Genomic DNA, 23726 nt, shown 5'->3' with positions numbered 1-23726 from the left:
ATTGTATCATGGTATTTATTTGTGGTCGCACTACATTTTGATTGCACCACATAACTTTTGGGATTACACTAATGTCCAACTACTGTAGACACAGAATGTTATATTTCTACAGTAAGATATCAACGTTCACATTTGCACAAGGATATCAACTATTTAAATCTCATATTAGCTTTCTTTAGTCATAATCTCCATGGAAAAGAGCAGGAGAGGTCTGAGGAAAAGGAAAGCCTTACATGTTCATTTTAGAGGTATTTTTCATCGATTAAAAAAATAAAATCAATGTTATTTTATTACATTTGTTGGGTGAAAGGTTTATAGCAGCAACAAAAAAAAGGGCAATTATGTGGAGTTCAAGTATATAGTTGAAGTGAAAGTTTTGTTTGTGTAGTAGCCTATACTGAGTAATTGACACATATTTACTTTCTAAATGTTTATTTGAAACATATATGAAATTTTACATGACTAGCATCTGAAAAATTATTAGAATAACCCTTTTAATTTAATTTAATTTAATTAAGTCCTAATAGTGTACTTAAATATAATATAAAGTAGGCTATACTTGAAAGTATGCTTAAGTACACAGTGCATTTGGAAAATTTGACACTATTTCGATTGGGATCAAATAGACTCAGTTTTAGAATAATATTTACACTTGGACGTTTTGTTCCTCAACGCTTGAGTGACTTGTTTATTTTTCATACTTTTTAAGTGTACTAAAATGGGCCAATTTAGTCCCAAGGAGTTTACTTTTAGTACAAGCATAAGTACACTCGAAAAATAAACTTAGATATATTTAAGTACACTCTAAGGGTGTTTCCAAATGTGCTCACATTTTTATAAAAGGCTGTGATTGTAATTTACAGTATGATGAACACTAAATGGATACTGGTTTATCCACTATTAAATAGTTTGACACGTTAAAACAGGTTCTGCACAGTTCTCTTACTGACAAGTGTGGTCTCACACACAAAACTATTTGGAGTGAAGCTGAATTTTGCTGATAAGCCTAACCAAACATCTGGACCAAAGCAACTTTGGTGAATACGGTCAAGGTAAGACTTTGGCATTATCCAGTACATTTGGGTGTTGGTTTTGCACGCAAACTAAATCCAGCATACTGTTTATATAATTGTAATGAGTCCAACAAAACTGTATTGTGAATAACCATACAGAGTACCGCCGTAGGTCAGATATAAATGTAATTGAGAAATACAGAATGTCAAATTGGTAATATATTAAATCCGGGAAATCTTTTTTCTTTACTATACAGAAAGTAAAGGGTCAAGGTTCATTTCAAGTCATGTAGGATATTAACCCCAAGATATGATCGTTCACTCAGTCGGGCACAGTAAATCCTGTTCAAAGCAGTTAAAATACATCACAGGATTGTTTCTTGTTTCTCCACTGATGTCGGTTTCCAGGACAGACTTAGCATAATGATCGGGTCTCAGGTACGAGTGGCAGTATACCGGCATCTCATAGCAAAGCAGATGACTCCACGTGTTGGTCTACACAGGAAACCTTGCTGCATGCATAGGACTGTAGGTAAGAAAATACAGATAGCTTACGGTACAAATGTTTGTGTTGACACAGAAGGTTAATATTCATGAATGCTGGAGAGAAAGTACAAGCCTCGGGTTTAAGATGAGTTCATGTTGTTCTTGATTTCTTTGTTTGGACTGCTTCTACTAAGTGTCACATGCCACTGAGTGGACTGTTTAGCATTGTGATGTGGACCCTTATTGGGATACACAAATACTGTAAATCGCCAATGCCAAAGTTTCATGTCTTTTTGTTCAATCACAATTGACATCAACACTTTCTCCAGAAATGTGGATAGATCCTCATGATGCTCATATTAGTAATTTATACACCAGTACCAGTACTTGAACTCATTCACTCCAAGCCATTTTCAGTGAAGCTCCTGGCTGTTTTATTGAATTTTGACTGATTTTGCAAGTCCCACAGAATTTTGTGTTCTATTGCTATCAAAACATGGAACCTACCAAAACCTTTTATTAGGACAAAGGGTATATTTGTATCTGTTTTCGTTTTGCAGCAATAAGCATTAGAATATAGCTAAGTTCAATCAATATTCACATTCCTGGTGAAAACAGTCAAAAAGAGCTTGTGGCAACATGGTCTTGGCTAATCTCTTATACTCTGCTGCCACCTGCTGGCCGATTTTTTGTAATAAAAGTGTAAATGCGTATTTGGGAGAGAAAGACAAAGTATTAAACTATATGTTTTGGGGGTTGAATGAGTTAAAGTAAATTATACAGCTGCTTAGCAGACTGTAAAGCCTTTGTTCTGGTCAGAAGAACCCGAGCTGAAGCATTCTGGATGAGCTGCTCTTTTGAGGGAGTCCATCAGAAATATACTACTGGAGAAAAAAGCATAGTTAAGCCTCTCCTGGTATCGTATGATTGGAGCATGCAACCTTTCATTCTGGATGTGTTTCAGTTGGTAAAAGGCTGTTTTAGTGCTTGATTTGAAAATCAGATCTGAATCTTTCAGCAAAGCAAAGTTTCAGACTTGGTCTTGGGGGTAAAATCGTGTTACACCCTTACGCCACTATTTAGCCCTGCTTTTAGCTGGTCTAAATTCTAGTCTACTTTCTGTCACCAAATTGTCAGGTGTGCCGGGGGCGTGTAATAGAAAATGTCCTCAATCAGCCAGTACGCCCAGCTAGGCATGACATGATCTGCCAAATTCCCAAACATGGTAAACTTGACTTGCCCAGGCACCAAAATGAAGATACACCAGTTTTTACATTTGTCTCCAAAAACAGGACCCCAAGGGTTTACTGGACAGCAATTCTCTTTTCTTTATTGCCAAAATCAGTCTGTTTTGTTTTGGTTTAGCTGAAAGAAATGTTGCTTCATTCCGTACTTTATTTGTTTTACACAGTGACACAACTGCTAGATACGTGTCATCTGCATAGCCATAGTCAACATAGGCACAGTATAGTCATAGTTACCATTAGAGTTACAAAAAAACGTGACCCAAGGGTAGAATGTACAGGCTGAACAAAAGGGGTCCAATGACTGACCCTTGAGGAACCCCATATGTCATGGCTATTCCGTTCCTCCAAACAGGACCTGAATCATTTTGGCCACACTCTCTGAATATTAAATATTTGTCTCCACCAGTGATGCCATTTAGGACCAGTTCCAGTGCAGCTCCTGTGCTAACAGCCGCTCCAGCCCGCGGCCTGGTGGACGACCCAATCAGCATAAAGGCAGGCTTTATGCCACCGCATCATCCGGTGACATTGTGCGCGCAAATGCGTAGTGAGGATGGTGACCTGTGGGAAGCTTTTGGCCACTATAACACAAGTGCAGATGGCACTGTCAACTGTAAGTCATGCCAAACACATACTGTTAATTGACAGTATGGTGCGTCTGTTTGAAATTTCTTTCATACTGAAACATATATACACATGATTAGCATAGTTTTAGATTCTTAAATAGTGTATTGCACAAACCTCAATCTTGTGATGTAGTTATTTTCAATAATTGTTCATTAACACTGATTTAAGTTTATTAGCTAAAATGACAATATTAATCTCAAGCTTCCGTCAAGCTTCTTCTGACCTTTTTCTCTCTTGTGCCTTCAACAGTGGCTCGAGATCATTCCGTGGGCGGGTCATATTTGGGATGTGAGCCAATGGGACTTTTCTGGGGCCTGCAGTCAGCACCTGGGGAAAGGGATAATTTAAGGCAGGTGGACAAAAATACATCTCATTTGAAGTGGTCTTGTTTTATGGTCTTAGCTTCTTAATGCCACAACTTCAGGTTATTATCATTAAAATTCAGCCTAGATCATAGATGCCTGTTTAAAAAAATAATAATAATACAAATAATGGTGCCTTGAGATAGTTCAAGTCATTTCATGACTACATTTGTAACTAGTCTAAACAATCGTCATCATCTATAATGAATGGAAATGCATTAATCCCTTCCAGGAAGAAAAAAAAAACAATTATAGTATGCTTTTAAAAAAAATAATAATATATATAAATTATAAGAAAAAAAACATCATGATTAAGGGTACTTGGTACTTTATTTATATGGTGCTTTTCCATCTTACAAGGTCCTCAAAGCGCTTATCATTTGACTACTCATGGCACAGCATCAGGCGCAATGGGCTCTTTGCACAAATCCACTACTCCAGGGGTGGCCAAGTTCGGTCCTCGAGAGCCACTATCCAGCCTGTTTTCCATGTTTCTCTCCACTAACACACCTGATTCATGATCAGGATCGTTGTCAGGCTTCTGCAAAGCTTGCTGCTGAGCTGATCATTAGAATCATCTGCGCTGAAGGAGGAAGACATGGAAAACAGGCTGGATAGTGGCTCTCGAGGACCGAACTTGGCCACCCCTGCACTACTCCCTGAACTCGATACCACTCCTTCATTTCCTGTCACTCATGATTGGACAAACTGATTAATCCAGGTGTGTTTGGCCATTGTCGTCGTGGTTACTGATGTCAGGCACACCTGGATTAATCAGTTTGTCCAATCATGAAAGACAGGAAATTGAGTGGTACTGAGTTCAAGAAGTAGTGGATTTGTGCAAAGAGCCCATTGAGGGTTCAGTATCTTGCTCAAGGATAACTTTGACGTGGTCACAATGGCCTGAGATCAAACCCACAACCACTAGGTTGCAAGATGTCCACTCTACCACTGAGCCACACCACCCACAACATGTTCAAAGACTGTTTAATTACATCTACATCAACTTCAGTACAGAATTTGGTGAAAATCTGTTCAACACATCCCAGTATTTTTAAATGTTATTAAAAAACATTTTATGTGAAATGATTTAATATTATGTAATGATGTTATGTTGCCATAAATGGGTAGAAAAGAACACAATTGTACACAACAGCAGAGCAAAATAGATCAACCGGGGGCCAAGCTCATTATTCACATTTTTAAATAGATCTGTGAATAATGATGAAGCTTAACTATATTCTAATGCTAATAGCAATAGGACACAATATTCTGTGGGCCTTGCAAAATCAGTCAAAATCCAGTAAAAAAGTCGGGAGTAAAGGGGATTGCTTCTGTGAAAATGGCTGGGAGTGAATGAGTTATCCAGAATACCGTATTTAGACTAGTGGGGCTGTGTTAAGAAATTTTTGGGGGGTTGACGCCCCTTTTTTTTTTTTTTTTTTTTTTTTTTTTTTTTTTTAAATTATATTGTCATTTAACATTTCTAGAAGTGGAAATCAAATGGATCACGAACTTGCCTATGTTCAATTCGTTTAGTATCTTTTTTGTAACAAATTAATATTTGCATTTATTTATAATGTATTTTTTACCTATTGTGTACAGGACTTTCAATACCTCATGTCATACTGTTATTGTTGCCATGAATGACTCAAAAATGACAAATATTTTTTGCCAAGGTTACGGAAGAAGAATGTGGAGATTCCACTGATAGTGGACATTTCCTTACTGGATGGTCACGTGTCTCCCAGAGAGAAAGAGATAGCTGTGCTGGCTGTTGTAACCACTGAGCGCTGGTACATGGCACCAGGTGTTCAAAGAATAGACATTCGCCAAAATGGAGTTGTGGGAACGTTATTCTTACCGCCAGGTGAGCACAAACCTGACCACAAATTTGACTCTTTTCTTTTTCTCTGATCTTGTTGCATTTTCTCGGCAGGCCCAGGCAGATTTCCAGCCATGCTGGACTTGTGGGGTATGGGTGGAGGACTAGTGGAGTACCGCTCGTCCCTGTTTGCATCCAGGGGCTTTGCCAGCTTCAGCATCACCTACATGGAACACAAAGATCTGACGGTCCAACTAGATATTAACGCTGCGGATGGATATATGAAGGCAAGATGTCTAAGTTAGACTCCCTTTAGAGCAAGGCTCAGTTTCACGGATGTTGAAAATCTTCGTACAGCCATGGTCATCGTTATGTAAAGCAACCATTGTTTTTTCAACTCTTAAGAGAGTCTTTGCCATGAGAGCTGGACTGTCACCCAAAAAAAAAAAAATCGCCCCTGGCATTTTGACTTAAGCCCGCCATTGGCCCATCGGGCATCTGTCCTGCATGCCAAATGGCCAGTCCAGTCCTGTAATACCAAATTTAATACACCTGCTCCCTTATCACATCTGAGACCTTGTAACATTAACGAGTCACGACACGGAGGGAAAATTACTAACTGTGCTCAATATGGACATTTTCATTTGGGAGTGTACTCACTTTTGTTGTCAGGGGTTTAGCTATTAATGACTGTATTTTGAGGTATTTTGTATGGAGGACCAAAACTACCCAAATTCAAAATAAATAAATAAATAAATGAATAAAAGTGAAAATAAAAACGGATATAAAAATATATAATTTGAAAATGTAATTAAAAAATATATATAAATGGGAAAAAATAATAATAATAATAATTAAAATATATATATATATATATATATATATATATATATATATATATATATATATATATATATATATATATACATTTGTATTTAAATTTTGAATGATATTTTTTATATTTTGTTTTTATTTTCACTTTAAGTAATATATTTATTTATTTAGTCATTTATTTATTTTGAATTTTGGCAGTTTAGGTCCATACTGTCAGGTCGAAATGTTATTCAAATGAGGGGGCGGTCCTAAGCGTGTAAATTTGCAACGGCGGAGTATTCACACGCGCAGGACCGCCACCTCATTTGAATAACATTTCGTCCTGGCAGTATGGACCATAACGGCACAAATTAATAAATAAATGACTAAAAGTGAAAATAAAAACGGATATAAAAAATAAATAAATAAATGACTAAAAGTGAAAATAAAAACGGTTATAAAAAATATAATTCAAAAACTAAACATAAATCTATTTATTCATGTATATGTATATTTGTTGTTGTTTTTATTTCCATTTATATTTCATTATTTTTTATTTAATTTTCGAACTATATTTTTTCATATCTTTTTTTATTTTCACTTTTAGTCATTTATTCATTTATTTATTTATTTTGAATTTTGGCAATTTTGGTCCTCCATAATTTTGGGGAACACATTTACACTTGAACAATCATTATATAACAGTTTTTAACAAAGTGTGCTGCACATGCCCACCATTGGTATTTCCAAACGAGTTAACAGAACTTCATTCATTAAATCACCAAAGCTGTCTAAAAGTTCCTTTTTTATTTTTTCTACTTTTTTTTCCCAGAAAGCATTTAACATCCTTCAGAATCATCCTCAGATCTGTGGCGATCGAATCGGTATCATTGGTCTCTCCTATGGAGTCTACCTAGGACTCCGCCTGGCCACTAACTCTGATGTAAATGTAGGTGCACATTTGTATACAGTACCATATTTTAACGTGTGGGAATTGAACCCGAATCTAGTCTGAAAACTATTCCAGAGGCTTGCAGAAATACCCATTGTGAACGGCTAAGGTGTTAATCTGTTTCAATCATAAACAGTCAAATAAAAAAGGCTATCAATATTTTTGGGCAAATTGTTGCATAGAGCATTCTTTTTTTTTTCTCTCTCTGAGAGAGCTCAGTATTGTTCATTCAGGAATTTTATCGATTCGACATGTCATCATCATTGCTCTTTCTCTTTTTATTTTTTATTTAAAATTTTGTTTTGTATGTGCGTGTGTATGTGCATGTGCGTGCGTGTGAGTGTGTACTCATTAGTTCACTTAAAACCTATTAAAAATCCTATACCGTTCACCTAAACCGAATACTTCAGAATCCAGCTAGAGTCGTGACGTTGTCAGGAGACCCGAGGAAGGATCAAAGAAAAGAAAGAAAAGTTAAATCCAAAACCGACCAGACATCACCTACTACTGTTACATAGAGCATTCATCAAGATGCAATTTTGGCAATGATGAACCAGATTTTGACTATGGTGTTTGCCTAATATTCCAAAACTTCACTCTATTCTCCAGCCATCCTGTTTGGTTTGTATAAATGGCCCAGCAGGAAGCAACACGGGCCTCACACAAATCTTTTGCAAGCCTAAAGCATCTGAAAGGTATTTGAGTTATAGTTTACATTTTAAGTCATAGAAACAAATCGTTGCTGGTTGGGGCAAATTATTTCTTTTCTTTGAAATCATTGTTTTTCAGCGACCAGAGATTTTGGCCACGGGATGAGGAAGGCTATCTCAGTTTTAAGGACATGTCTTCACCCAACAACTACTCCCCTGGAACTCAAGTGAAGGTGATGTGAAGAACATCTTGGTAAGTACAAAAGAATAGATTTTTTTTTATGTGTCTCATCCTTGCAGATAGAGAACCTGGCCTGTCCAGTGATGTACATTTTAGGTGAAGATGACCAAAATTCGCCAAGTACTGAGAATTCAAACCTGGTACATCTATATTAGTTTACCACTTCTCAGTAGAGTTGGCTGCACATTTGAAGTTAACGCAGTTCAATTTTCGTGCTTTTCAGATTGAAAATGTCCTGAAAACTGTTGGGAAATCCCACCTGTATACCTGCTTGTCATATCCTGGCGCTGGCCACCTGATTGAACCCCCTTACACGCCACACTCAAGACTATCTTTGTGGAGAATAAAACCAGAAAAAAGTGAGATGTCCAAATGACTATTTAGTTTACATGTGTAAGATACTCAAACAGGTGTCCTTCTGTGTAAGGTCAAAATAAATGACCGCTTCCCTTTTGCGTTTCTCCTGCAGTGCTCGCTCTGTGGGGGGGTCACACCGCACCCCACGCTGCTGCACAGGAAGATTCTTGGAGGAAAACCCTGGAATTTTTGGATACAAATCTCAGGGCGTGAACGCAATTTGCATCTGATGCTATCTAAATGAAATGCAAAGTTTGCCATGCAACAAAAGCTCACACCACAAAGAGATGTTCACTCGTGAAGACAATGAACGAATCTCTAATGACGTACGATATAAATGGGAAAAATTACCCAGTCAAGAAATAACTGTATGGTTTAATGTTGTGACTGTCATAAATAGTTTGCTAATATTTATGAGGTAATTTGCAGCTATTTTTCACAGGTTTATTTATCAAAGCGTTTACTTTGAGTGTTGATTTATTATTAAATCTTTTAACTCATTCACTGCCATTGACGGCTATAGACGTCAAAAATTCATTTGAACTATTTCTATAACATTTTTTTCCCACTTGTTAACAAGAGTATGAAAACCTTTTTATTATTATTGTACATTTAGAACAGATATAAAATTTGTGATGACATGTTGTTATCATGATGTCATGAGTTAATGTAAATGTACGTTTTCATACTCTTGTTAACAAAAGTGGAAAAAAATGTTAAACTAATAGAAATAGTTCAAATGAATTTTTGACGTCTATAGCCGTCAATGGCAGTGAATGAGTTAATCTTGACTCTCATTTAGCTACATATGCTCACTAACTTGTTGTGCACCACTCTCATTAAACTGTACTGCACCCGCGAAAAATATAATCCCAATAATAAACATAGCAATTAAAATGAACATTTGTGTCAGGTGGAATATTTGCTCCAGCTCTTATATTTGACATTATTTTGTGTAAGTGGTCATAAATCAATAAATATCATTCAATTCAGTCATCAGTTATCATCCCCAGAAGTAGCTCTATTTTTCCTACCATAGTATTGATATAAATTTACTTTTATGACAATATTCAAATTATAAAGACACACCTGCAAATGTTGTAAAGATGTTTCCTTGCAAGGTCTGATTTGCACTTGTCCACATCACACGCCCCCGTTTCCTATTTGCTTGTGCTCACCTGGACAAGAACGCACCACGGCCCGCCCTCCTGCTCTAAAGTCAAGAACAAAAAAATCCACTAGTCTTAAAGTCACATCAAATCATCCGCGAGTTGGTGCTGGATCGTTACTTCATTTGGGCTCAGTGAGCCCGTGGAACCCATTTCAGACATCACACGATTGTTTCTTGTTTCTCCATTGTTTCTCCATTTCCAGCATAATGATTTGGGCTCAGGTGCGAGTAGCAGCATACCGGCATCTCATAGGAAAGCAGATGACTCTACGCGTTGGCCTACACAGGAAATCTTGCTGGTTGCATAGTGATGTAGGTAAGAAAATACCGATAGCATACTGTACAAATGTTGGTGCAGCCCTGACTATTATTTTGTACACACTTGGTAAACAGTGCACACTTTTGTCCACCAGTGAGGCGATGGAGTACCACTTCCAGGGCAGCTCCTGTGCTGACAGCCACTCCAGCCCGTGGCCTGGCGGACGATCCAATCAGCATAAAGGCCCGCTTTCTGCCACCACACCATCCGGTTACATTGTGCACACAAATGCGCAGTGAGGATGGTGACCTGTGGGAGGCTTTTGGCCATTATAACACAGGTGCAGATGGCACCGTCAACCGTGAGTCATGCAGTTTCTTTTATAACTGAGGCATTGCGTATACATGATTGGCATAGCTTTAGATTCATAAAAATAAATGCATTTAATGACGCAAACCACAATGAAACAACCAATAAACAGTTAATTAACTCATTCACTGCCATTGACGGTTAGAGACGTCAAAAAATCTTTTTAACTATTTCTATTAGTTAAAAAAATAATAATTCTATCTTTGTTAACAAGAGTATGAAAACCTAGATTTTTTTTGTTATACATTTATAACAGAAATAAAATGTGTGATTAAACGTGAGTTAACTATTGAAGTCATGCAATTAATTAAGAGTAAAAATTGTAATCGCCTGACACCCCTAATTTTTAATAATCATCTCATCAGGCAATTAAAATTTGTAATTGTAATTAATCGCATGACTTACCTAGTTAGCTCACAATTAATCACAAATTTTATATCTGTTCTAAATGTACATTTTCATACTCTTGTTAACAAAAGTGGGGGAAAAAAAGTTAAACTAATAGAAATAGTTCAAATGAATTTTTGACGTTTATAGCCGTCAATGGCAGTGAATGAGTTCTTATTGAGTCCAGTATTGTGAATGCATTTGTAAGTTTTTGACAAAAATTAAAATTTTACTCTTTAAAATATTTTCCATGACACACGTTGCTGTTTGTGGTTTTCCGTCTAGCTTCTCCTTTCTTGTGCCTTTGACAGTGACAAGGGATCATTCCGTGGGTGGTTCATATCTGGGATGTGAGCCGATGGGTCTCTTCTGGGCCCTGCAGCCGGCACCTGGGGAAAGGGATGGTTTAAGGCAGGTGGACAAAATACATATCTCGTTAGAAGTGGTCTTGTATTGTGATCTTAGCTCTTAGTGCCACATCATTGGAATTACGGGCAGGGTTGGGAGAGTTACTTTTAAAATGTATTCCGTTACAGTTACAAGTTACCTGCTAAAAAATGTAGTTAGTAACATAATCCAAGTACCATAATATTAAAGTAATGTAACTTGAATACTTTGGATTACTTCTGGATTGCTCCAATGCCGAGTGTGCTCATGAAGACAAAATAAATATAAATATCACCGCAATATATATTCTTTACAATGTGCCCCTGCTATTTGCGGCTGTTTGGGACTACAAATAGCAAAAATCCTTGCGTAATTGACATCCATTAAAAAGCATGTAAGTTATAGATAGGTTGGTTGATTGATTGAAGGCCATTTGCTGTTTTCAAATTGTCACTGAAGGCAACCACACCTCACAGTTTAGACAGACAGACAGAAAGAGTTGAGTTATGAAGCAAAATCCAGCCGTTTTTATCTATCTCAGGGGGCGGCCATTTTGCCACTTGCTGTCAACTGAAGATGACATCACAGTTGCGCACCTGTTTTCTGAAAATGAGCTGTGATTGGTTGTTACCTGAGACCTGAGCAACTGTGATGTCATTTTCACTCGACAGCAAGTGGCAAAATGGCCGCTATTTGATATTGATAAAAACTGCAGAATTTTGCTGCTTAACTCAACGCGATATTAACTAATTTGCTCCAAAAAACATATAAATATGTTCTATTTTAAATGTTTTAAGTGTACCAAAGACATATTTATACATTGTTGTTTTTGTGCGTTTCTCAACTGCAAAGAACTGTTGAAGAAATGGTGGTTATTACACAACAGCCAGCAGGTGGCAGCAGAGCAACCGGGGGCCAAGCTCATTACTCACATTTCTAAATAGATTTGTGAATAATGATGAAGCTTAACTATATTCTAATGCTAATAGCAATAGGACACAATATTCTGTGGGCCTTGCAAAATCAGTCAAAATCCAGTAAAACAGCCGGGAGTGAAGGGGATTGCTTCTGTGAAAATGGCTGGGAGTGAATGAGTTATCCAGAATACCGTATTTAGACTAGTGGGGCTGTGTTAAGAAATTTTGGGGGGTTGACTTCCCCTTTAATTATATTGTCATTTAACATTTCTAGAAGTGGAAATCAAATGGCTGCACAGATCACAAACTTGCCTATGTTCAATTCGTTTAGTTTCTTTTTTGTAACAAATTAATATTTGCATTTATTTATAATATATTTTTTACCTATTGTGTACAGGACTTTCAATACCTCATGTCATACTGTTATTGTTGCCATGAATGACTCAAAAATGACAAATATTTTTTGCCAAGGTTACGGAAGAAGAATGTGGAGATTCCACTGATAGTGGACATTTCCTTACTGGATGGTCACGTGTCTCCCAGAGAGAAAGAGATAGCTGTGCTGGCTGTTGTAACCACTGAGCGCTGGTACATGGCACCAGGTGTTCAAAGAATAGACATTCGCCAAAATGGAGTTGTGGGAACGTTATTCTTACCGCCAGGTGAGCACAAACCTGACCACAAATTTGACTCTTTTTATTGCATTTTTCTGATCTTGTTTTGCTTTTTCTTGGCAGGCCCAGGCAGGTTTCCAGCCGTGCTCGACTTGTGGGGTATGGGTGGAGGACTTGTGGAGTATCGCTCGTCCCTGATTGCATCCAGGGGCTTTGCCAGCTTCTCCATTGCCTACGTGAAACACAAAGATCTGACAGGCCAACCAGATATTTACACTTTGGATGCTTATATGAAGGTAAGATGTTCCACCACTGACATTTCAAAATGCCAAAACAAGTTAACGGAACTTAATTATTTATTAAATTAACCTAACTGTCCAATAATCTTCTTTTTTTTCTTCCCAGAAAGCTTTTAATATCCTTCGGGATCATCCGCAGATCTGCAGTGACCGAATTGGTATCATTGGTCTCTCCTATGGAGTCTACTTAGGCCTACGAATGGCCACTCACTCAAATTTAAATGTAGGTCTAACAGTTATGCACAGTTTGGATTTGAGTCGAACATCTAAATGAATTCAAATCTGATATGATGTTTCATGGTACACCGGCTATCATCAGTGTTAAGCTCTTTTTAAGTATAGTCTTCATGATGCAATGTTCCCCATGAGAAACCAGATGTTGACTGTGACCAAAAACTTCATTCTATTCTCCAGCCATCCTGTTTGGTTTGTATAAATGGCCCAGCAGGAAGCAACGTGGAGCTCCTAAAAATCTTTTGCAAGGCTAAAGCATCTGAAAGGTATTTGAGTTATAGTTTACATTTTAGGTCATAGAAACATATTGTTGCTGGTTTGGACAAATGATCTCTTTTCTCTGAAATCATTGTTTTTCAGCGACCAGAGATTTTGGCCACGGGATGAGGAAGGCTATCTCAGTTTTAAGGACATGTCTTCACCCAACAACTACTCCCCTGGAACTCAAGTGAAGGTGATGTGAAGAACATCTTGGTAAGTACAAAAGAATAGATTTTTTTTTTTTTAAATGTGATTCATCCTTGCAGATAGAGAACCTGGCCTGTCCAGTGATGTACATTTTAGGTGAAGATGACCAAAATTCGCCAAGTACTGAGAATTCAAACCTGGTACATCTATATTAGTTTACCACTTCTCAGTAGAGTTGGCTGCACATTTGAAGTTAACGCAGTTCAATTTTCGTGCTTTTCAGATTGAAAATGTCCTGAAAACTGTTGGGAAATCCCACCTGTATACCTGCTTGTCATATCCTGGCGCTGGCCACCTGATTGAACCCCCTTACACGCCACACAGTAGAATGTCTTTGTGGGAAAGCAAACCAGAAAAAAGTGAGATCTCCAAATCAATATTTGGTTTACGTGTGTGTAATATATATATATATGTAACAAATCAGACACTCGATTGCAATACACAGGTGTCCTTCTACGAACGGTCAAAATAACTGACTGCTGCCCTGTTGCGTTCTTCCTGCAGTGCTCGCTCTGTGGGGGGGCTACACCGCACCCCATGCTGCCGCACAGGAAGATTCTTGGAGGAAAACCCTGACATTTTTGGACCAAAATCTGAGAACGTGAACCTGATTTGCATCTGATGTTATCTAAATTTAAGGCCTTGCAACAAAAGCACGCAGATTCACCACAAGGAGAGGTTCAGTCATGATGACAATGAACGAATCTCTACTGATGTATAGTAAAAATGGGGGGGGGGGGGGGGTTACCCAGTCAAGAAACAACTGCATTAGGTGTTGATTTATTAATGATATAAATTCTGATTAAACTTTTTAATCTTGATTCTCATTTAACTAAATGTGTTAACTAACTTAGTCACATCTCTCATTTTGATGTACTGTATTGCAGTCCCACACCACTGAAAACTACAACCACAATAATAAACCTATCAGTGAAAATGAACATCATTATTTGTGTAAAACGGAATATTTGCTCCAGCTTTTGTATTGTGCATTATATTGTGCAAGTGGTCATAATGTTGCAGCTGGTCGGTGTATATCACTTGGAAGAGTTATATTTTAAAAAAACATATTCTCAGGGTGTGAGCTCCCCATTCACCATATCACCAATAATGAATTGAAACAGGGTTAGACGTGGTAAATATTTCCCATTTACATTCGGAGCTGATTTCACTTCTGTTGGCAGCTTACTCCCTTTGCGTGCAGCAAAACAGCTAAATGCCGCTTCACCATGTTTGCTTTGAAGGTGATGGAAATATCAGACAAAGGTAAGATTGCAAAGTCAACCTAACCACTTCAACCCAATTTAAAGTGGAAGTCAACCTCAAACCTTTTTTTGACAATATGTTCTATGTGACCTCACTAGTCTAAACACGACATTCTGATTAATATTAAATTTGTGGAATATGAGTTATGAAGCAAAATCCAGCCGTTTTATCCATCTGTGGGGGCGGCCATTTTGCCACCCGCTGTCGACTGAAGATGACATCAACCAATCACAGCTTACCTGTTTTCTGAAGCTGAGCTGTGATTGGTTGTTACCTGAGACCTGAGCACCTGTGATGTCATTTTCACTCGACAGAGCGTGGCAAAATGGCCGCCTTCTGATATTGATAAAAAACTGCTGGATTTTGCTGCTTAACACATATTCCACGAACGCAATGTTAACCAATATACCGTATTTAGACTAGTAGTATTGTGAAGAAAGGTTTAAGGTTGACTGCCTCTTTAAATTGTGTTGAAGTGGATAAATTGACTTTGCAGCGCTACCTTTGTCTGATAATAAATTTCCATCACATCATCCTCTTGATATGAGGCCACTTAACTCTAGCTCTTAATATGAAAAGAAAAAGACAATGAGCTGTTACCAACGTCTTACAACTGTAATATGCCATCTAGTGGCAGAAAAATGACCTCAACACAAATCAATATTACACTTGTTTTTTTTTTACAGTACAGTACATCTTTTTTTTAATTTTAACTCAATTTCATGAATTATTATGAATTTACTTTATCAATAACTAAAACATGCAGCCATATTTCTGTTAGTTAAAAAAAAAAATCCACTTTTATGTTAACAAGAGTATGAAACCTTAGGGGGAAAAAAATACTGTACGAGTGCAGGTTTTTCCTGATTTCTTTGTTTGAACTGTCTGTAATTACACATGCCGGTGGCATAGCATTGTATAGACGTTTCTATTTAAAATGTCTTTTTATAAAGACATAATTGAAATCTACTCTTACTCCCTAAATGTTGATCGATTCTCCCCGTGATGATCACAATGGTAGTCACAATCTGGTGAAGACACCATGTTTATGTTGACAGGTTCTTGGACTTGAATTGATTTGTTCCCTGATACGTACATGCATTTGTGTCAGCCAACAACTGACGCAAGTCTAATGATTTTGTTGGGTGATTCAGCTCTCAGGCCTAAAGAGTATTTCCCTTTCACAAAACAGAGTTACAGAAGGGTTTTGGGCTGTGTATATTTTTCCCCAAGGATATCAAAGATGATAAACCAAAGAAGAAAATGACAATGATTATTATGTCAAGGTTAGACAACACAACAGTTACAGTACTTATTTACTATGTTCAAATGTCAATTAACTGTCAATGGTGTACCTTTCCTCTCGCCCAAAGCCAACTGGAATCGGTCAGCTTCTCCATGAGCAGTACAAAAAAAAAAATAGAAGGAGTGATAAAACACTACATGGTCATAAAATTAGAAATAAACCCCCTTAAAATAGATTATTTATATTTCATTTATTTGTAATGGGGACATTTTCAAATCCAAGCAAATCATTGGGTCAATATCCTATTATAAGATTTCGAGTATCACTGTACATAAAACACAAGATGCATTTGCCAAGCACACACTGTATGTCTACTCGATATGCACTTACAGCATTTGATCCTTTTTGGATCCCAGCCCTTAACTATCTAAAGCGCTTGTTTTGTATACACACTCTCTGTACATTACACACTTTGTCTCCACCACCACCAGTGATGCGATGGAGTACCAGTTCCAGTCCAGCTCCTGTGCTGACAGCCGCTCCAGCCCGCGGCCTGGTGGGCGACCCAATCATCATAAAGGCATGTTTTCTGCCACCACATCATCCGGTTACATTGTGCGCACAAATGCAAAGTGAGGATGGTGACCTGTGGGAGGCTTTTGGCCGTTATAACACAAGTGAAGATGGCACCGTCAACCGTGAGTCATGCACTGTTAATTGACAGTATATGTTCTTGAAATGAAACGTGCTTTATCTATATATGGTTATCATATTTTTACATTCTTAAATGCATAGTGAACTGCACAAACCACTATCCTGTGTGATGTTCATATGACTGATGCAAGTTGGCTAAAATGACAACATTGCTCTCAAATGACTTGTTTCCCCATAACTCATGCAGATGTTTGCGACTTTCCTCCCAGCATCCTCTTTCTTGTGCCTTCAACAGTGGCTCGGGATCATTCCGAGGGTGGTTCATATCTGGGATGTGAGCCAATGGGTCTTTTCTGGGGCCTGCAGCCGGCACCTGTTAAAAGGGATGGTTTAAGGCAGGTGGACAAAATACAATTAATCGGAGCTTTATGTTCTGCCAGATCCTCATTACAGGATGACGTTGCATACGTGATGTACTGTACTTATTTGTTATTTATATTATCATTTAACATTGCTAGAAGTGGAAAGGACAGGAAGATTCTTGGAGGAAGATCCTGATGTTTAAGGACAAAAATCTGAGGGCGTGAACTCCATTTTCAACGGTTATCTAATTTAAATGCAAAGTTGGGCTTGCCACAAAAGTTTACAGATTCACCACAAAGAGGAGCTGTCGAGTCGTGAAGACAATGAACGACTAATGTCAAGGAACGACTGCGTTGTTTTTTGTTGTGACTGCTACATATATAGTTAGTTCCTAATATTTATGAGGTAGCTGCAGGTATGTTCACATATTTATCCCGGCCTTAGCTTCAATTGTTTATTTTTTTTTAGTCATATAGATTGTGTTTAAACGTTTTCATTTTGAATCTCATGTAACTAAATATGGTAACTAACTTATAACACACAGATCTCATTATAATGTTCTGTACTGCAGTTCGACACCACTGAAACTATAACCACAATAATAAACATGTCAATTAAAATCAACAATGTAAGGCAGAATATTTGCTGCAGCTCTTGTATTAGACATGATGTTGTGCAAGTAGTCTCAATGTTGCAGCTGGTCGGTGTTTATCTCTTGGGGGTGTTCAATTTAGAAAGGCCCTTTCACCTCATAGACATCCGAGAAAATGCATTACCATGACATGGAGTGAATAGTTCCTGGCATGCTGAAGTAACCCTGGCAACAAGAGTGATAAACTCCTTGAAGTCAATTTCCAGGTCACCGTTTTGGTCAATGTCAGCAAAGAGCTCATCCAGTTCATTCTTGTCGATTTTCTGTTCAACCACAAATAGAAATTAACGATGAAACATGGCAGCTGCTACACAGTGGTCGTTTGAATGGTGAATATTGTGCGATCTGCGACACCTGTGTGTTTTTGTAAAGCTTACCTTTATGAAATGGCTCATCTCATTGTTGATGAGCGCCCTGAGCTCATCTTTTTTCAAGTTTCCATTTTCACCCGAATATTTCTGAAACACTCGTATGATATTGACCATGCCAGTCTCCAAGTTGGACATACACTCCTTTGAAGCCTGTGATAAACAAATGCATCAAATATCAAATCATTGCTCATTATCATATATTTGCCAAACTAGAAATATTTAAAATAATTGTTTAGCCTTACCATTCTGGTGTTTCTTGTTCCCATGTGAAGAAAGCGTTGGGTCTTGAGGATCCTATCACGGGTGGCTTCTTCGGCAGGGCGTTGACTGTCTTGCACAGTTCACAGTAGACACTACAGTAAACTGTATATGATTGATCGACCGTACAAAGGCTGGTTATTCATCCATCCATCAACAGGTTAATGCACATACAATGGATATCAGTGGTATGAGACTTCACCAAAAGCCATCAATTTGTCATTTGGATATCATGTTCTCCATTTTACTGCCACTAATGGACTCTAGTGGTTAAATAAAAGGCTGTTAACAGTGCATTTGCGGTTTCAAATATAAATCATTTACCAGTGAGATAATGGACAGAAATATTTGTAAAAGCCTTTGGTTACACGTGCGACACAAAGTCATGGGAATTGTAAAAATATGATGGACCAATAAGTTTAAAAATATGCCTTTTACAAATTGTGGAAATGGAGAAGTGATTTATATATCGTGAGAACACTTATGTTTTGTTTTTACTTTGTGTAAGCTGGAAAATTTGTTGGTGCAAATTATTTGAAATATATATTTTTATTTAAAAGTCACGACGCTAAAACAAACACACGGTCATAAACCTAGCAGCCATTACATTAGGAATAGGAAGTGTTGTCCCTTTGCTTGGAATTTGCTTAATCAACATTTTACAATATAATTTATAATTCACAATATCAATTGAATATTTAATGGAAATTTAAGCATTTTTCTACCATTTTTTTTACGACATTCTCATTGAGACGCACCTGCAACTGCAACGGAGGCTACTGGAAAGTCCGATTTGCACATGAACGCATCGCGCGTCCCGCTTCCTGTTTGCTGCGCGCGCCTGTCTTCATTCGCTTCCTGGTTTTCTCGACCTGAATGCACCACTGCCCGCCTTCCTGCTGCTTACGTCAAGAAACTGGAACAGAACATGAAAAAAATCCACTAATCACTAACAAGTCACATCACGTTATCCGCGAATTGGTGCTCGCGGGACGGGAAAAATATTATATACCCGTAGAGGACAAAACGAGATCTCAAAAAGGCAAAGTGTTTTGGTAAGCTTTTACATTCCTTTGCTGCCTGTGTGAACCGAAAACATGCTAACGTTATTTCTTTTCCTTAGCCGCCCTGAGAGCTGCAATGTCGCTCAAATTATGACTCGTCCGTCATAAAGCTGAGTTAAAGTCAGGAGAATTAAACTGAAGAGCCTCTATGGCTCCTTCTGTTTGCGTGTTTAGAAAACAATAACACAACACTGTTATTTTAGGTTTGATTAATTAATTTATTGGTATCACCTGAGTGACGCTCGTGTCTCAGCCTTATATCACTATGCGATGACAAATAAAGGCTGATGTGAACAGTTAGCTTTCCAATAATATGTAAATCGTATTTAATTTACAATAGTGTTTTTAAATTATTCAATATGTCATACACAGCATGTGGAAAGTTCTACAGTGCCACCTACAAAATGGTGTATTAATTGGTAACAATAAATCATTTCCATTTACCATTTTTTCTCTCCTTTACAACTATAAAACAGTTTCACAAAGTGCTCTAAATTAAAGAAATTGTAGTTATTGTCGAATAAGTATAACTGAATGCTTGTTGTAATTTGTAAGTCAAAAAAAAAATACTTTGACCTTGAAAGTGGTTGATGTTGACCTTGGAAGAGATAGTTGAGAATTGTCCCTTATGCCGCGTTCGAGGAAGGTGGAAATTCAGACATATCTGACTTGGAATCTGCCGGTTCTGACCTCAAAGCGATTCCAATAAATTCACCGTGAGTCAAAAGCACGTTGGATTAGCAAAGTTACTTTTTTTCGCATAACTAAATTAATGCTCAGGGTTTTTCCTGTGTACAAAATTCAGAGGCGGCCACCTTCACCTTATTTGTTCGCCACCTCCATCCTGAGTGACTGATAATGAATGAATGTTTTAACATGATAATAGTCATATTCTTATTGGAACTATTCTTCTTATTGAAACATGGAATTACTATATGTTGCCTGTAAAAAAAAGAAATAGAAAGTAAGTCTGTTGAATTTACAAAATACATGCACATCATGGCGCATAGTCAGGATTAGGGATGTTCAATACCACTTTTCCCCAACCGATACGCAACTCTTGATTAGTCACCACTACTGATACCAAATACCGATAACACTAGTAAATAAAATTCCCCACCCATAAATGACAGATGATTTTAAAGAGAAAAAAAAATATCCCAATATATTAGTTTTCCTTAACATTGCATGAAGTTAATGGCAACTTTGTATTCATATACTGTAATTTCTCATTTCTTGTCCCTGGTCGTAAAACGGCAGCAGGAGGGCGGCCGATAATGGTATCGATCACCGCCGTGAGTACCGATACCTTAAAATAAGACTGGTATTGGCACCGATACCTGGTATCGTTAGTCACCATCATAGTCAGGATGATACCACCTCTGCCTCAATTTGAGCCAGGAAAACCCCTGATATAATAAATGGATATAAAACAATGGACATCTGAGAGAATGGACACATTACCTTGATATTGCTGATAAACAAAACAAAAAAAACTTTCTGAAACGTTTATGTAAATTGCTTATGTTGCTTAATGAAGGTTGGGAAACATTGCCCTAGAGATAGGTGGCAAATTTAGTGATGCAATGACCCACATCCTTACACCGCACTTTTCCCCTCCACATGCCCTATTTTCATTTGAAGCTATAATAAGCACAGCACAAACCACACGTCACACTTTCCATCTCCGTTTTCACCAAAATCTCCTCAGAGGGGTCCAGACATGACCGAGCTGCTGAAGCTGCTGCTGCGGGTGTCGGAGAAAGCCGCCAATGTGGCTCGCGTCTGCAGACAGGAGGCGCCCCTCTTCCAGCTCCTGGTCCAAGAAAAGACCGGAGACGACAAGAACAAGAAGTTTGTGCAGGACTTCAAGACGCTGGCGGATGTTGTCATCCAGGAGGTGATCCGGCACGATGTTGGCGCTCAGGTATGGAGGTGACCTTGACCTTGAATCATGAATGATACAAGAGTGCTCTCTTAATGTGCTTTTTTTCTTTGTGTTCAGTTCCCTGAGATGGTCGGCTTCATTCACGGAGAAGAATCCAACAAGTTTGAAAATGGACTTGGTAAGTATTTAGAGTGATACTAATTGTGTGGTACAAGTATAGTATATGAAATCTACAAATATTGAACAATTGTATCCGATTTTTCAGACTATACGTCACTCCGGAGTCACATCAGCCGAAAAATGCATCATAAAGATTAAAAAACTATTGTATTTTTTTTTTTTTACGTAAGTCGCTCAGGAGTGTAAGTCGATTTTTTGGGGGGGGCTGCCTCGCAGGTGAGAGTGTGACGGTGACCGTGCGCGGCACCGAGGAGGAGACGGCAGCGCTTCTGGCCACGGTGCTGGACGGCGACCTGACGGCGGCAGCGCTCCTGGCACGAGCCATCCACCAAGACCCGGCCAGCGTCGACGCCAACGCGGACGGACTAACGGTGCCGCTCAGCCCTTCCGAGCTCGGAATCTGGATCGACCCGATCGGTGAGAGCCTCGTCCTTAATGCTGCGGTGAAGCAGAAAGTCAACAGGGGTTTCATCGTTTGTCGTCTGGTGGATTCAGATGCCACCAGTCAGTACATAGAAGGCCGCGAGGAGGTGCTGGAGGAGGGTCACCTGTCACCATCGGGTCTGCACTGTGCTCTGGTCCTCATCGGGGTTTACCTGCGCAGCACGGGTGAGCCCGTCATGGGTGTCATCAATCAGCCATTCAACCACAAAGACCCTGCGGGTGGACGGTGAGCTGCACGACTGCTCTACTTCTCACCTAATACCACAATATGGACAGAAATTGTGTTACATTTTTACGTGTTGTCATTTAGCGTATTTTGCTCTGACTATTGATCGTTTATGTCCAGCTGGCGGGGGAAGCTCTTCTGGGGCGTTTCCTGCGGCGACGTCAACATGTGCTCAGTGTCACAGCCCAAAACCGGACCCGAAGGACGTCGGGCTCTGTCGGTTGTGCTGAGCTCCAGTGAGAAGCAAGTGGTGAAGGACAGTCTGGCCTCCCTGTGCGAACCAGAAAAGCTGATGTACGCCTCGGGAGCCGGCTACAAAATCCTGTGCGTCATTCAGGGCCTGGCCGACGCCTACGTCCTCTCAGAAGGAAGCACCTTTAAGTGGGACTCGTGCGCGCCTCACGCGCTGCTCCGAGCCCTCGGAGGGGGCGTGGTGGACCTGACGAAGAGTTTAAAGTGCAGTTCGGAGGCAAAGGTAGAACTGACTTATCACCAGCCTTACACTGAGGGTAAAGGCGCCGACCGCTGGGCCAATTACGGAGGCCTGGTGGCATATGGAGACTGTTCTCAGCTGAGCAGCATCATGGGGGCTCTGAGAGGAAAGCTGTAGATTAATTGTTGCCTAGATCATACTCATTATAGAGAAAGGTCTGCTGATATTTTAAATTGTAAACATTTTATTTTTAACCAAATATATATATATATATATATGGCAAATGGGCCAAACAATCTAAAGCTGTAGGGGTTCAAGTGAGTATTCACTTGTGTGAATATTAAGTAAATGAGTGTTTAATGTTGGGAAGAATGTACTCGCAGGTTTTCTTTTTCATGACATGCCTTCCACAGGATTATGCAAAAAATTGTCTTAAATGACTTTCAGAACCTGTCTGTGGCATGACTGTGTAAGGAGCGTGAAGGTGAAGAGCAGGAGTCCGACCTGTAACTATGTAAAGTATCATTTCATTGTTGAGCTGACCTGTCAGATACTATAAATATGTCAAGTGGATGGAGCGGTGTGCAGTCATCCGCACCTCTTTCAAACATCTCCTTGTAAGGAGATCAGCCAATCACACAAGCCAACTTCCTTTCCTTGAGCCATTTGTAGTACAGCATATTAGACTTACAATATCTATTTGTTGCTTTATGTTTCATTGTGAACAGTGTATGCATACAAACCAGGGCAAACTTGTTGCATTTAAGAAATTATCTTTACTTTAAAAACCAGAGAAAGCACGGGAACCTTACCCAAGAGTGATATTTGAAAATGGTCTGCCAGCCAGGGAACAAAAGCCCCCGATGATTGTCAGATAAAATTTGTACAATATTTCTGCATATTCTGTTAAAAACATTAAAACAAAAGAAAACATTGTGGACTCTGCCGTTGTCTTCTTGAACTTTCAAGCAGCGCCCTTTATGTCCATCAATCTACATTTTCA

At 38.8% G+C, this 23726-nt stretch overlaps 4 protein-coding genes across 8 annotated transcripts; 3 read left to right on the top strand and 1 right to left on the bottom strand.

Moving 5' to 3' along the window:
* The first annotated feature begins 974 nt into the window (after nt 1-974).
* On the top strand, nt 975-9691 carry LOC144056549 (peroxisomal succinyl-coenzyme A thioesterase-like). 2 transcript variants are annotated; one of them, XM_077573465.1, is made up of 11 exons: nt 975-1052; nt 3153-3359; nt 3623-3722; nt 5415-5605; nt 5675-5847; nt 7206-7322; nt 7935-8020; nt 8115-8208; nt 8276-8356; nt 8440-8575; nt 8686-9691. In XM_077573465.1, exons 2-11 carry the CDS (start codon nt 3155-3157, stop codon nt 8784-8786), a joined length of 1284 nt encoding a protein of 427 aa, XP_077429591.1. In that variant the 5' UTR covers nt 975-1052; nt 3153-3154; the 3' UTR covers nt 8787-9691. The 2 variants fall into 2 exon arrangements, with proteins under 2 accessions (XP_077429591.1, XP_077429592.1); XM_077573466.1 differs by lacking the exon at nt 975-1052 and adding an exon at nt 1361-1545 and having other exon boundaries at nt 8686-9689.
* Nucleotides 9692-9951: 260 nt separating this feature from the next.
* On the top strand, nt 9952-14594 carry LOC144056636 (bile acid-CoA:amino acid N-acyltransferase-like). Its single transcript, XM_077573597.1, has 11 exons — nt 9952-10060; nt 10158-10364; nt 11071-11170; nt 12535-12725; nt 12801-12973; nt 13083-13199; nt 13391-13476; nt 13571-13664; nt 13738-13818; nt 13902-14037; nt 14183-14594. Exons 1-11 carry the CDS (start codon nt 9952-9954, stop codon nt 14281-14283), a joined length of 1395 nt encoding a protein of 464 aa, XP_077429723.1. The 3' UTR covers nt 14284-14594.
* A 1854-nt stretch (nt 14595-16448) lies between these two features.
* On the bottom strand, nt 16449-21298 carry LOC144056217 (protein S100-B-like). 4 transcript variants are annotated; one of them, XM_077572778.1, is made up of 6 exons: nt 21219-21298; nt 19247-19404; nt 18473-18593; nt 18237-18380; nt 17984-18122; nt 16449-17217 (listed from the first exon to the last, which is right to left on the bottom strand). In XM_077572778.1, exons 3-6 carry the CDS (start codon nt 18494-18496, stop codon nt 17150-17152), a joined length of 375 nt encoding a protein of 124 aa, XP_077428904.1. In that variant the 5' UTR covers nt 18497-18593; nt 19247-19404; nt 21219-21298; the 3' UTR covers nt 16449-17149. The 4 variants fall into 4 exon arrangements, with proteins under 4 accessions (XP_077428904.1, XP_077428902.1, XP_077428905.1 ...); XM_077572776.1 differs by lacking the exon at nt 21219-21298 and adding an exon at nt 19501-20361; XM_077572779.1 differs by lacking the exon at nt 21219-21298 and adding an exon at nt 19501-20361 and having other exon boundaries at nt 18473-18557.
* inpp1 (inositol polyphosphate-1-phosphatase) lies at nt 19338-23657 on the top strand. Its single transcript, XM_077572775.1, has 6 exons — nt 19338-19543; nt 21274-21479; nt 21558-21618; nt 21837-22037; nt 22116-22290; nt 22411-23657. The coding sequence occupies exons 2-6, from the start codon at nt 21276-21278 to the stop codon at nt 22898-22900; spliced, it is 1131 nt and encodes a 376-aa protein (XP_077428901.1). The 5' UTR covers nt 19338-19543; nt 21274-21275; the 3' UTR covers nt 22901-23657.
* Nucleotides 23658-23726: the final 69 nt, after the last annotated feature.

The sequence above is a fragment of the Vanacampus margaritifer genome, chromosome 8 (assembly GCF_051991255.1).
Source record: "Vanacampus margaritifer isolate UIUO_Vmar chromosome 8, RoL_Vmar_1.0, whole genome shotgun sequence".
Classification (NCBI taxonomy): domain Eukaryota; kingdom Metazoa; phylum Chordata; class Actinopteri; order Syngnathiformes; family Syngnathidae; genus Vanacampus; species Vanacampus margaritifer.
The sequence above is the reverse complement of the archived record's forward strand: the minus strand, read 5'-3'. Positions and strand labels throughout refer to the sequence as shown.